Source organism: Alligator mississippiensis, chromosome 7 (genome assembly GCF_030867095.1).
Source record: "Alligator mississippiensis isolate rAllMis1 chromosome 7, rAllMis1, whole genome shotgun sequence".
Classification (NCBI taxonomy): domain Eukaryota; kingdom Metazoa; phylum Chordata; order Crocodylia; family Alligatoridae; genus Alligator; species Alligator mississippiensis.
The window spans coordinates 73,990,506-74,005,418 of record NC_081830.1 but is presented as its reverse complement, the minus strand read 5'-3'; the positions used below and the strand labels follow the sequence as shown (position 1 = coordinate 74,005,418).

The window sequence follows — 14,913 nt, the reverse complement described above, 5'->3', positions numbered from 1 at the left end:
ATCTTAAACTGAATCACATTTCCAACAGTTAGCTCCTCCTTCTGTTTTACTCTGGAACAGACCTGTGAAAGGTAACATAAAATATAATAGGAGACCAAACTGTGAAATTGACATTACATGGGCAAACGGGTCCATATGCAAAGATTGATGAATATAAGTCAGGGTTAAGCTTAGTGTGCATATTTGTTTGTGTGAATGTACAGCATGTGGGCGTATTTGTGTTAGTTTGTCTTTATAGATCCCAGACACAGAAAAAAGTGTTAAGCCAGAGAATACATATCAGCAAGTTGTAGATAGATACAGATAGGTATAATAGATGCCACACAGTTAAAACAGGAGGGCCCAATCTAGCTTTGATATGAGAAAGCTGCACTAATCACAGGGATGAAAGAGCTGACTGAAGAGGTTCTCCGGGTCTGTTGTTTCACTCTCTTTTCCATTAGGAATATGGCCTGCCAAATGGTGAATAAGCACTACTCATCACATAATGAACACTCTCATTGTTTGAGATATTGTTCACAACTAAGGCAAGGACAGAGACACTGGATCAGGAGTAATCGTTAACCTCTAATTACAACTCACCTGTAAAATTCGCCAGCAAACTTTACACTCTAACCTGAACTGGTAAAAGATATTTGCCAGCGCTCTGATCTTGAGGCTGAACACAAGTTTATAGTGCTAAGTGCAAGCCTGATTGACAGACAGGTATGAGCCCACAACTGCTGGAGGCCGGGTTTTCAGATGAATCTCTGAACTGTCTCTAACCTTGTGGCTGGACAAAGCAGAACCTTTCTCCATCAACAAAAATAGAAAGGAAAACATTTTTGTTGTTGTTTTCCAAGTTAGACTTTTTTTGCAAGATGTATCACCCTCCCCACTCCCCACCATATTCTGGTTTGAGGTCAGGTTTCATCACTTTGGATCAACTTTACAAAAGGTTTAGGCTCTTTCTTATAACTGTATACATGAGCTTGTCTGAGATGAACAGCTCGATAATAGTGGGATGCAGTCAAAACATGTATGCTGGGTGCAACTCATATTTCATTTGATTGGAGGTGGAGTAGGATTTAAAGGCAGCATTTCTTTGGGTTTCAAATAAAGTTGATATAGGATTTCTTTTTGCTGTCTTCCTATTATCTCCTGTCATGCCTAATCAGTCCTAAAAGTATGTAATTTAAGCGGAACGTGAATAATAAATTCCACAAATAGCACACTTTCTTCTTTTCTTTTCCCTTTCCCTCCAAATAGCCCACAATATGTAGAGGATGGCAGAAAATCCTGTCACCATTATTTTACTGGAATGTATTTTTTAATTTTAAATTAAACTTGGATACGATAGTAGCTTTTACTAACTTGTAAAAGTTAAGTTTATTATTGTTAAATGTCTATCTATTTAGTTTGATTTTTAAAAATGAGTATGAAAAGATTAGAAGCATTAGACTTTTTGACAGTACTGACATTCCAGCAAAAGCATAATTTTTTTAATGGGAATTCAGTTGAAAATAATGTAGTTACTACAATAGTGTCTTTTTAAGAGAACTATAGTATGTTCCAAATGCACTGGCAAGCTGACATCATACTAGGACTTTTTTAAAAAGCCCAGTTAGTTTTATTTGTTCTTAAAACTCCCAATTATTATTTTACTTACTTTCCACTTACAGGCCTCTGACAGGGGAATATCTCTACATTGCTGGAGAGCTGCTTTTAGGCTTTAGAATTTCTCTTTGAGGAAGCAGCCACTGCAGATTAATTTTGTTTTATCTATTGCAGATTCCAAATAGCTCAATATTAGTTGACTGAGGTTTTTGTTAGCTGCATATTCAGAAATTATATTTTATTATACTCAATTATAGTCTACTGGCAAAGACAGGGCAGCAGTATCTCACTCCTAGCAACTCCGAAGGTGGATCGTGCCAGCGTTCTAATAGAATTACTGTGTGTTTTACCAGATCTGATCACATCTTAGAGTTTTACAAACTTTCTTAATCTGCCAGCACAGCCTCATGTTTCAGATTTTAGTGCCTCTGTCCCCACTCTACACGCATTTTGCTCCACGCAGCCAGCTGGGAGAATAATACTGGCTGAATTCTCAGTTTGTTCCTGAACCCACCTGCAAGAGTTTTGTATTTGAAGAATGATTAAAAGAATAGTTTGTAGATATGCTGAAGTTCAGCTTTTGCCTGCTAGTTAGAAAGCCTTATTTACACAAAATTCAGATAGGGGACAATTCTGCCTTTCTTCCTCATGCTGATTTATTCAGAAAATAAGGCCCGATCCAGGTCCCACTGAAGTTAGCAGCTGTTTTTTCATTAACTTCAGCAAGAGTTGGATCAAACTTATTGTTTCACTGACATCAACAGAACTCCTCAAGGAGGAATGACCTTCTCATTGTAAGGATGGCAAAACAACTGGTCTTCTGGTGGTCTTGCCTTCCTGCAGTTAGAGTTTATGCTAGGTGCGAAACTCTAGTATGATATTTTTGCATGCGTATATTATGTGTAATCTATTAAAGTGAAGTCTTTTGATTCCAAGGGTTGCCTTGTCCCGACAACCTAAATCTGGAATGAAATTTCCAGAAACCTTAAGTCACTCCTGATCTCACCAATTAGGACAAGTGATAAATCTTTTATTATGGAGAGAACCTTAACAGCTAGTATTTAGCAAACACAATCAGACAAGTTCTGTCTGAACAACAAGTACTTCATTGATGAAAGATTATCTAATCACATTCATTTGCTTTGCAGAGATAAACTAGAGGATTAGAGATGTCCACAGAGAGGATACCAGGCTGTAATTCACTTAGTGACTTCTGCCAACTCTCTTGTGGTTTATACATGGCAGCTGGATACTAGAGAATAATTCTGCCATGTAGTCACGTGAGACATGCACTGTTCTGCTTTGTGATTTACTTTATAAAGAGTTACTGCTTCCAGGAACACCCTGGTGAGATTGGTGAAGATACTGGTCGGTTCCTTTCCTGACATCGTGTCAGGACCTGGGTTTGGTTTATTTCAGACATGTGGCCACCGTCACTAGCTCACAACTGATACTAATGGCATGCTTGTTTCCTGTTTCATCAGAGAGTGGCACAGAGTTTGAAACAGTCTCCCATCCCTAAGGATGATCCTCCCATGAGAGGGTTGAGGCATGCTGACTGGTTCGGTATTGGGTAGGGTGCATGTTGTGTTGGTTGTGAGGGTGGTTCTAGGGCATCCAGTAAATAGCACCATGGACCTTTTGCTCTGAAATCACCCAGATGATAAAAAGCAAATAATGGTTAGAAAGATGCTTATTCCAGGGAGCTGGTTACAAAGTACATAGATAGATTGTAGAGCTTTGTCATGTGAGAGGGCACCCGGAGCCAAAAATCCTGCCTGGGGAGCTCCTATCTGTTGATATTTAAGGGAGCTATTGGGGTGCAACATAGTCTGGCTTTTGGCTCGGCCGTGAAGTTAGTGGGAAGCAGTCCCAATTCTTGTCCACCCCTTTTGGGGCATTGGAGGACCCCAGGAAGTAGGGAGAGAGCATGTCTTGCATCTGAGAGAAGGGGCTGCAGAAAGTGTGTGCATGTGAAAGGTTTCGTCCTCACCTCATAACTCTTGTAAGGGACAGATAGAGTTATTGTGGGATTTTGCTCATATTCTATAGCAGCCTGATTCAAAGGACAGTACGGTCAGTGGAAAGACTTCTGTTAGCCGTACCCACACAAAATTCCAGTTTGCTTGCCTGAATGTGGCAGGAAGAATCTGGCTCATACATTGGGAACCAGTTGTCCAGCTGCCTGGGTTGTTCTTCTTATGCTCTAAAATTTAATTTTAGTGTTCTGGACTTTTTTTTTTGAATGTTTAATTATGGTTTTCATCCAGCTATTTATTCATTTATACTTCTCATTTTCTGATGGGCTTAAATCACTATTTTATTTGAGTTCTTTTGATGTAAAAATTATTATTAGTTTTGGACATTTAATTTGTTTTGCTTTTCAGGTGAGTTTCACTTTTATTCAGAAGTAACATTTTACTATTCAAAGATGAATGCCAATTGGCACAGCTCGCACATTCTCTAAACACTTGCTTGCCTAACATGAATTCAGACCTATTCCCATACTGGCACATAGCTTCCTTCAATGACAAGGTGAGGGTAGCATACCCCTTTGCCTTCCACACTCTAACTCTTGGAGGGTTTCATTCAGTCACGGTTCCCTACAAACAATCCCCGCTGAAGTCAGTTGGAATAAGGACATCATGGTCAGTGTCTAACTCTTCTGTTAATTTGTGAGTGTCCAGCAATCTCAGCTCAGCTCATTCTTCATACCTAGTGAACAGTTTATGATGTGCTACTGATGTCCACTGAACATTTTGGCCTGAATAATATGAATGCACTCCTCCACCCCTGATTGGGGAGGGGAGCCATTTTTAGCATAATCTCAAGTGAAAGGTGGATATTTTAAAAATGCTTTATCGCTTTGCAGAGGTGAGAGTTGCTTTGTATCCTGGAAAGGGTTGTCCTCTGCACCACTCTAATCAAATGCCTGAGGCAGTTACTGCCAAAACTAAAACCACAACCTTTTACTTGCAATTTATGTTATCCACATTTTCATCTTATAGGTACTCATGCTTCCCGTGCATTTTCCCCCGTTGTTCTCATGCTAGGGAGATAATACATTCCATTTAGTGTAGCACTTGTGTTCTAAAGCAGTAACACAGGGTTCTGTGCAGGAGGCTAATGGACCTTATAAGGCTTTCATTAGGGATACCAATGTGCTTAACATTTTTCATATTCTGTTTCTTTTCACCATCTTTTTCATAGTTGGCTTCTGCAGCAGCTGAAGTCAATTTCATCTTTTCATTTGCCCACTGGGGTATGGAACATGTAAATAGTCATCTCCCTCCTCCTGAAGCTATAAGTTAAAAGCAATAATCATGTTGTGTAAGTATAAATAGCACTGACTGTCCACTCGTAAATCTAAATAACATCCCTCGTCTTCTTCCAAACTGAATTGCCCAAAAAACACGGAGGCGTCTGCAGTATTTTCCAGTATATTTTCCATATTTTTTGCATGCACAAGAATAAAAGGTTTAGTCAAATGCAACATGATATAGCTTCTCTTCAGTACTGAAGGTGACAGATGTGTTCATATCAACTGTTGACTTATTTCAGATATGGAAACCAGAGTGTCTCTTTTTCCCCCGAACCAGTATCATTCTGTTAAAATCTTTCCTGAGTGGCTGAATGGCAGATTGAATGGTGCAATAGTAAATACAGACTCCAAACAAAGTGGTATAGGTTCCACTGGGGGCAGGCAGAGATTGACAGTGAACTTCAAAGGGACTGGGCGGCAGTAGCCTGAACTAGTTGTCTCTCTCCAGCATTCACAGGGAGTGCATTTTCTCTATTATTTCAATTATTGCAACTTCCTGGATAGGTTGAAGGTCATTCATAATTCACGCTTCTGTCATCCTTACACATGCCAAATGCAGTCTATTAAGCATAAATAAAATTTTGAGTGCCTGACCAGGAAAAGTAAACTCGGATTCATAACAATGAGGCCTTATTCATCCATTTAAAAGTTATTTGTGTGTGTTCCTTTCTTCCCAGCCCCCGTCCTCTCCCCTTTACTGCTTTGCAGTTTGGGGACTTTTATTTCATTTTTCCTAACATAAGCCTATTATTGCAAATTTACTCCAAACAAATGAGAGCATTGTGCCGCCATCAACCTGAGATTGAGCACCCCACACTTTGAAAGTGGGTCAGAATTTTGCTTCCTGCTAGGAAATAGCCTGAACCACAACCCCAGCACCACTGGTCCTGAGGTATTTGACATCAGGATTGGGACTTTGCAGTTTGGGCCTATCCCTGCAATATATGTCCCGACTCTACCGTCTGTAAGGCTGACGCTGTGCGCTTTCATTATAAACTGTCGGCATTGTTAGATGATAGCAAAGTGAGTTTGATAATGGAAGAGATGAAATCCCTGAAGTCAGTGAAGCCAAAACTCCTGCTAACTTTGGTGGAGTCCAGATTGTGTCCAAGATGTTTGAAGTCTGCTAGGACAAAAATCTATACACTCTGTTGAAATAAAAGAGCTAACGTTACGAGTGCAGTCTGCTATTGGCTTTAAAAGAAGGGAGAACCAGTACGAAACAGATATGGTCTGAAAGTAATTTATGATCTATCAGTTTTCCTTTCACAGGGCTCTTGGCTCCTCATACCCTCTGTCAAAGCTAGTCTTCTGCTGTTTAAAAAACCTCAAGCCAACATGTTTCATTTGTCCAGGGCAGGGACAAATTTCTAACTCTTGATCAGGCAGGACAATTACAATTGGTGGGATGAAAAAAAAGGCTTTTAAAATGAAAAGACTTACAAAAACATATCTACATGAAATAGTAGGAATGTCTATTAAAAACATACTAAGGTTATCAGCACTGTTATTTTTTCAGGATTCAGTATATGCTATTTGAAATCTCGTTAGGATGCAATTTGGCATATCAATTGATAGGCTAGACGGAATTATTTTTGTATGTGTTGAAATAAAAGAAAAAAAAATACCCCTGCAGTTTTCATCTTCAGGAAGCATCACAATGTCATTCAGACCCTTTGCAGGGCTTCAGTTTACAAGTGCAAGATTTTCTTTTTTAAATCTAACCCAACTTAACTTAAAAATAGAGGTCTGCCAATATAATTAGCAGTTTCCTACATCCCTTCTCTTCTTACAACTCTGACTGAAATCAGGAAAGCTCTGAGTGCAGAGAAGCAGGACAGATCATTTCTGAAAGGGGACTTAATCCGCTGCTGGTAATTCAGTTTATTTTTGAAATGCCAAAGCGGTCAACGCAGACAATTAGTGACAGAACACACATTAGTTCAGCATTGTGCTGTGTTTGCCGTAAAGGAAACCTATCATAACAGTGGTTGTTACAAGGAAAGATGATGCATCACAACACATTTCAATGCAATCAAGACTCCCATTTATATGCATATGAGGGCCATGTGTCCTCAGTTTTCAACAATGGGTGAAAAGGTTGGTTGAAATCACTTCCACTGTACAGCCTGAACAAAGTGGAGGGAAAAAAATTAATGAACACCACACTACAGCTTTTGTTTGTTCCTTGGTATTGATATCTCAGTGAGCTCAAAAGAGCAGCTGAGTTTACATACCATAACATGAAACCAAACAGTATCAAGGTAAAATGAGGGCAAATCTGTGCTGCCCTGGAGAGGGCTCTAGCAGGATTTCGGCTTCCATGCTGCCATCCCTCTACAAGCTCCTCTGTGTATAGGGGGTGTGAATGGGCTGGCTCATACTTTGGGGTCCAGCAGTGTAGGCCAGTACAGAGGGATCAGAGTCATGATCTGCCCCCTCCCTGTTTCACAGTAGCTTGCATGGATTGACTTTGGTGGACTTTGGATCAGGCCCAGAAAGAGCTGTTGTGCTGCTCAAGAACTTCTGCTGCTGTTTGCCCTGGCATAGGGAGTGCAGTTAGGGCCAAGGCTCCTATTCCTTCTATCCTGGCTTCTCCAGGATCAGGGGCAATCTGGCCTGGTATATCTCTAGTGCAGAACATGCTGAAGGCCTGTGTGTTTCTATGGGCTTCCTAACAGACCTCCTATAGCACTTCTGCCAAATGCCACTTGATACAACCAGTTGCTTTATCAAAGACTTAGGCAATATTTCAGTAATTGGTTCTTGACGACATCCAAAATGCTGTGGTGAGAGAGCCAGTCTTCGAGGCTTTGTACCAAGCATTAGCTATATAGCTTGTGATCCTACCATTCCAAATGTGTAAAGCATAATAGGGCCCACCCCGCACCTCTTGCAGCCATGGGACTTTTTTGGTCAAGGCAAAGGAAATCACATAAAGAAAAACTACAGAGCACCTGCAGCTATTTCACACGGTAACATGTCATTCACTCATTATTTCAATGTTTAGTAAGTCAGCAACTCAGCCTCATCTTGGGCTGATCAGTCTATAACTTACTATTACTTTTCAAGGGCATGGGCACCGTTTCACTTCTGGGGAAAAACAAAGTGTTGGGGGTGGAGAGAGTTAGATTTAAATGGATTTGTCTTAAAAAGTGTGGGGGGGAAGTGTTGCTTAAACAATTATTCAGTGGCGTCAATATTGGTATCAGATTTATTTGTGGGAGTTAAAAGCTGGCTTCCCTTAAACGCATTTCAGTCTTGGATCAAATGAGCTGGGTTGCCCCCAACCTAGTCTCTTGTGCACTGCGATCCACATAAGAAAGCTCCTGCATCATTTGTCACCATTGGCAGTATCTGCTCAAGAAACAACACAACTTGGGGATCAGATTTGAGGTACATTAGCATAGCTGTGTAGGGAGGCACATACAAAACTGGTCTGCCCTCCCATTGCTCCTGTTGGACCCCGGATTCTCAGGAGCAATAAACATTCGCTTAAAATACAGAAAGAACTCAGTGAAGTTCAAAATCACCCAGGCCTCTGCTTTGCTGTGCCATTCAGGAATTGTTAGAGCACCTTTTTCATTTCTGGCAGTGATTACTTACAGTATCACCACAATAGTTGCCATGTATTTTCTCTGAAGTTATGACACTGTCCACATGTTAATTAGGCTTCTTAACGGCCACTGCAATATTATTTTATGCATAGCATAAAAGGAGTATTTTTTTTTAAATCTAGAACTTTATGTCACCCTATTATTTTGAATGTGCTACTTGGCTTTTGGCTTAATTTAGGGAAGAAACGAGATTAAAACTGAGGATAATAGCAGGCAAAATGAAACCTCTGGTTTTATACCAGACCAGTATAACTTTGTTGACTTCATGAGGGTGCTTCTGAGTTATGCAAAATCAGGCCAAAGCAGCCTATGATCTTGCAGTATTTAGTTGAAATCCTTTTTGAAGCCTGCATTCCCCAGAAAAGATGATTGCAAGATTTCACTGAAAGTTCTAATATGTCACAATTCAAATGTCAACATGGTGTTGGAAAGGAAGCTAATAAGTTAAACCTTTGAGAGCTGCCAAAAAAGAGGTGTTTCAAATTGCTGAGAGAAGTCCATTGTTTTGTAAAGGGAAATAGAATTCCAGAATGAAACATGCTACTTGTAAACATTTATCTAAAGGATAAAAGAAAAGAAAAACCAAATCAAAACAAGAAAACCCAAGTGACGGTTTGACCAGAGTAACTCTTAGCAGGGAGGAAAAGGGAGTTGTAATCTTGACAGATTGGGAGGGGAAGCTATGTACCAGCTCCTACTCTTGGCTTTTACTAGGAAAATGCACAGCAAACAGTAGGCTGTAATGTGTGTACATTATGACATGTGTTTTCCTTAGGACCTTTTTGTGTCTTGGGAGAGTGGGATGACCTCAGCTTCTCTGACAAAAGCGCTTGAGTCCCATTTATTCTTCTCCTGTTTATTGCAACATAACTTTGCTGTTTGCAGACTTCAGGTGGTGGAGCTGCTGTTGTCAAAGCAAACTACAGAACTATATGAAAAAAAGGAGGAGCAGAAGAAGAAAAGAAAAATCAGAGGGAATGCTCTGCATTACGTTATTTTTAGATATTTAGCACATATCTGTGGTCAAGGCCACTTAGAAAAAAATATACAATTGGGTTTTAGGGCCACCTACTGGAGGAAATGGATAACTGCATGCATGCTAAATCTTGTATTTGTGTCTTTGCAACATGTCCCTGTAGAAAAAATGCATTTAACCTGGCTCATTACAAGCAGATTCATTTGGTTTTTAAATGAATGGAACTAACACTTGCCCTCCTCTCAACACTGTAAAGTGAGTTCAGAGAGTGAGTAGTTTTAGGAGCAGGGATTTTAAGAATAGGCTAGCTCAAGATAAGATATTTACCCCATTGCCAGCCTCACAAAGTCTCATTTTCAAGTGCTTGGGCTTAACAAAGTCCCAGTGAGTTACTGATATTTATTTGAGTTACTTCAAAATGATGCATCATGCATCACCTCATTTCTTAGTGTTCTGCACCTTTCCTGCTGAAGCAAGAGGGTCCAGACAGACTGTGTTCATTTCTCATGAAGTCCCAACAATTGAGTCCTTGCAGATCCTCAGTTTCATAGAGAAGTTTCCTCCAGGATATCCAGAACTAGGTGGGTAGGCAGCCATGTTAGATCCTGTGCACTAAATTGCTTTTCCTCTTTATTTTTGCCTGATAATCACAGAGCCCAACTGTCAGATGTTGTAAGGTTTTCCTGTAGCAGTGACATCTAACTTTATGACAGCCTTCACAGGCAGTAGGTTTATCACCAGCTGCATATGCTGCTTTGGCTGTTGGTGGGCTTCTTGGGCTGCTTTCTCATCCTAGGTACATTTTTCCTTTGATTCATATTGGAAACACAGAGATAATCTGCATAACATTGGTCTGCACCAGTTTCTTAAAACATGCCATTGCAGGATCTCTCTCTGGATTAGAAACGGCATTGCCTGGAGTTCACGCGCTAGCCTGGATTATCCTTTTGCACTTGTTCTCAACTGTTGCAACTTCAGTGACGTTATCAGACCTTGTGTGTATAATTAGGACGTAGGTTTGAAAAGGCTGCATTATGGTCTACTCATAGCTTATTGATAAACCATCTGGGAATTTGATTTATTGATGATTTACAGGTAGAGTGTATTATTAGAAGAAGTATGAACTGAGAGCAGCATTCACAGCCCTCTGCTCACCATCCTGTAGCTCATTTTTCAGCATACTTTATTGGAAGTAGTATCTTTTCATCACAGATACCAGAGAATAAATGGCCTGGGACCAGATTCTTCCTGAGGATAAACTGGCGTCATTCTAGTGACTTATTGAATTTTTCCCATTTGGACTAGCAGAGGATCTCTTTGGATATTTAAGTCTGGCAGTGCCCACCAGCTTTGTTTTTGTACTATTGCTTCTTCTGGTATTGACTCTGATTCTGTTTTTCAGATATTCTACAGAGTTGTAGCAGACATTGAACCAGGAGAGGAGCTGTTACTGTTCATGAAGAGTGAAGATTATTCACATGACACAATGGCTCCTGATATTCATGGTTAGCAACTTTTTACTGCAGATTATCTAGTTTGATCCAAAATGACCACAGAAGCTAGATGTGTTGGACATATTTCTTTTCTCCCACCCTGGTGGAGTCCTCTTGAATGCAGTGAGATTCTTGCAACATAGCTAATTAAGGGAAATCTGAGCCATAAGAAATATTATCTAATCTCCTTACTTATTTAATTCTCTGCAACTCCTACAGTAGCACCGCATAGTTTTTAACATTGAAACCTGACAACATTGAACATACCATTGAACATTATTAACACTGAAGATATTAATCTCGCAAAGTGTTTTACTTTGTCTGTGACAAAGATAATGTTCTTATTGTTACTGGCACTTAACTGCTAGCTTTTCTACCTTTAAATATTTTCAAGGATAGATATGAAGAGACCCTACAATACATTATGAAAGAATAAGTGTGAATACATCAAGATCTGAAATCATATATAGAGGATTTTCTGCCATTTATAAACTTCTGGAGTACATGATTCTCCTTATTGTGAATTGTTTCCTGAGAGTTGCTAAAGCACCTGGTCTACAAACTTTTTTAAGGTGTTGTGCTGCTCTGGAGAGTGACTGCAGAAATAACATCGTGGAGTTGCGTATTTATTGTCTCTCAAACACACTGGCTCCAACTTCCTTCGTTTACAAGCTATTTATACCCTCTCTATTTGTCCACAGTTACAACTTTGCAACCCTGCTGTGTTCAGGTTCTATGGTCACTTATTACAGTAGGAGTCCAGCCTCATCTTCTGTAATTGGGGCTGGACGGGTGTACTGAGAGCAGAATTAAGCTTTGCAACTTGAATGTAGTAAATAACTTTGTGGATGATGTACAAGGAGGAATATAGTGCTGCTCATTATGGCTTAGCTGTGTTGGCTCTGCAGGGCTAACAGAGCCCTTTTTTCACACAGCTAAGCTGCTTTTACCCTGTTCACAATCAAAGTGCAAATCTAATGATTTAGAAGGTGCTTTTTCTAAAACCATTGCTTTTCAGAATAAAACCACTTCTTAACTCACTTGTTAATTATTTATTCTAACTACCCATACTGTATCTAAAATGCTTAAGTAGTCTCCACATCCTGCACATTATAGGGCCTCCAGGAGTGCTTAAATGTGTTATAAAGGAAATAGTTTTATCCTGCGTCTTGCACTGTGAAGAGCTGTATGGACATTACAACTGAGGCTCAGAGCAGGGGTGCACCTATTATTTAACTATGGGGTGAAGGCTGAGTCAGATTGGACTGAAGCCTGTGGGCACATACACTAGCTCTTGTACAGCTCCTTAAACACCAAAGTTATTTTATACTGGCTTCCCCAAAGAAGTGGGAGAAAGAGAATTCCATATTGACATAATCCTTACTACCTCCAAAACTGCTGAAGAAATTTCTTCCCCTGTTCAATTAAAAAACTGGCAAGGCTATTCTGTTCTGCGGTAGCTTTGTTAAGTCAGTGCTCAAAACGTCAGCCTTTTACAGTGTAGCATTTTTCACGGATTTCCATGTGGTTAGAGTATTATTGTTTAAACTGCCCCTTTGAAATACTCTGAACCTGCACACAAATGCATGTCCTCCAAATCTGAGCATACTCATTTTACATTTGGCTAATTTATATGTAGCAGTAGCCTGCTTCTCACTTAGCCCAAACCGTTGGTGGGTCCCGTGGGAGTTTTACTTGGATAGGAACCACAGTATCAGATGCTTATAAGGCATTTTCTTTGAGTTTCCTAAACTTTCTTTCTGCGAAGTGTTTAATTGTATGCATAACACTAAGCCAGGAAGTATACAGCGACTTCAGGCAGGCTACTCCTGTGCATAATAAGTACCATGGTGAATCAAAACTCACATACCTATTACATCTGTGGTATTGACAGGACTGAAATAGAATTAGGACATGTGAACTGTTTTAAAGACAGTGTTCAAATAATCAAATTCTGTGTGAAGGATCTTGCTTCCCAAGTTGGTAGTTTAGGAGATGAGAATATGGAGTACTATTAATTTTGTGGGTGAAGCAACTCAAGAGTGATCATGCTCATTTGCTTTACTGTGACCCTGTTCACATTGAAATTGATGGTATTACTGTGACCCCATTCACATTGAAATCCATGGTATAACTCCCATGAGTTAAGGTGACTAAGACCATATTGTTAAACAGAGGCTGGGAGGAAAAAAGCCTGCTTGAAATGTTAAAAAGTTCTTTAAAACCTCCAAAACTATCTTCAAGGGCACTTTTGATGAGGTGTCTGTGCCTGAGTTAGTTGTTACCACACTCCAAGAAAGCCCACCTCTGCCTAGTCCTACTGCCTAGTCAATACTGGTATTGCTTCCATCGTAATAGCTGAGCACACTGGCTGGTGTCCTTTTTAAATCTTAGGATCAGACATCAGTGAAAACAACAATCCTTATAAGATCATACTGCACTATTGGAAAATTAGAGCATCATTTGTCCTAGTTTTTTCTCAGGTTCTTTCTTTTTCTCTGAATAGCCGTTCATTTTACTGCACTGTGGAGGGACTGTTGAGCAATAGGACTTATCAATATGTCTGAGGATGTATATTACTGTAATATGTCTCCTACAACCTGTAACCAAATTGCCTTCCAGAGGAGCGTCAGTATCGTTGTGAGGATTGTGATCAGCTGTTTGAGTCCAAGGCAGAACTAGTAGACCATCAGAAATTCCCATGCAGCACACCTCACTCAGCGTTTTCTATGGTGGAAGAGGACTTTCAGAAAAAGCTTGACAATGAGAATGACCTCCAGGACATGCATGAAATCCAAGAATGTAAAGAGTGTGATCAAGTGTTTCCAGACTTACAAAGGTAGGAATAGCCACTTGAAATCCTACACTTATTGCAGCCCCAGTTCTGCGGTGACTCCAGTAGGATTGCACAGGGTATAAGTGTTGAATCTGACTCCATAGTATTATAAAACAAAATAAATATGAAAAAAGAATCAGATTTTTGTGTTCTTTTGTGGCTTAGGTCTGACTGATCAGAAAGTTACTTATGCTACCATTATTATGTGTCAGCCATGCAGAGACTGAGATCCTATCTTGCACCCTTTACCTGTGAGAAAAATGGGCCCTGAATTTGGGCAGGTCCTCAGCTGGTGTGAATTGGTATAGCACCATTGAGATGGTGATTCACATAAGCCAAGGACTACTTTGCCTCGTTATTTGCCTGGACTGGGCAGAAAGCCTGCAGGATGGTGTAGTGCTCAGAGCTGACATCAGGGCTCTCTGCCTGAGTTAGAAGTGTTAGACAAAGTTTAGTGAGTCCAAACTTGCTGTTGTACATCTGCTATGCTCTAAATCATTACATAGAGAACAAATCACTTTACAGCAACACAAAGTTGCACGTGATTCAAGAAACTCTTGACATAAGCTACTGGCAATTATCCTTCATCCAATGACAAAAAACAACAACCAGTGGCTGTGGCTTAAATGAGAAAAGTCTTAGCCTGTGGACCCAGTTCAATATTTTCACTTAGACTAATTTAGATTTTAAAAGCAACAAAATTATGGTATATTCCAAATAACAAAGAGTAGAGACAATTCACTGTGATGCAGGGAAAGCAGCACTTTTGCCCAGCATGTTGGTCCCACTTCTGAAAAATGTTGGGCACCCTTAATTCCATTAGCAGTCACCGGTGCTGAAGTATCAGCATTTGTAGGGTTTGCCCCCTCTCTCTCACCCATCATTGTTGTAGATGTAGACATACGTGCCTCTTGAAAATGTGTATTTGTAAGACCATAAATATTTAGTACAAATATTACATGGGGTAAATCATTTGCACATTTCCTGTCACTGTAATTTGCTGCAGCTACTTAAAATAATGTAGTGCAGGACAGAGTACGTTGGAACGCCGCAGATTATTTCAAGGTCTGGAG

At 40.0% G+C, this 14,913-nt stretch overlaps 1 protein-coding gene across 7 annotated transcripts in view; it reads left to right on the top strand.

Annotated features, from left to right (window-relative positions):
• MECOM (MDS1 and EVI1 complex locus) overlaps window positions 1-14,913 on the top strand; it is a 501,989-nt gene that overhangs the window by 441,609 nt on the left and 45,467 nt on the right. For all 7 annotated transcript variants that reach the window (XM_059731126.1, XM_019491700.2, XM_019491698.2 and 4 more), the window contains 2 exons: window positions 10,914-11,016; window positions 13,627-13,843. In XM_059731126.1, the coding sequence (XP_059587109.1) occupies window positions 10,914-11,016; window positions 13,627-13,843 (320 nt within the window). The remainder of the gene's footprint in view (window positions 1-10,913; window positions 11,017-13,626; window positions 13,844-14,913) is intronic.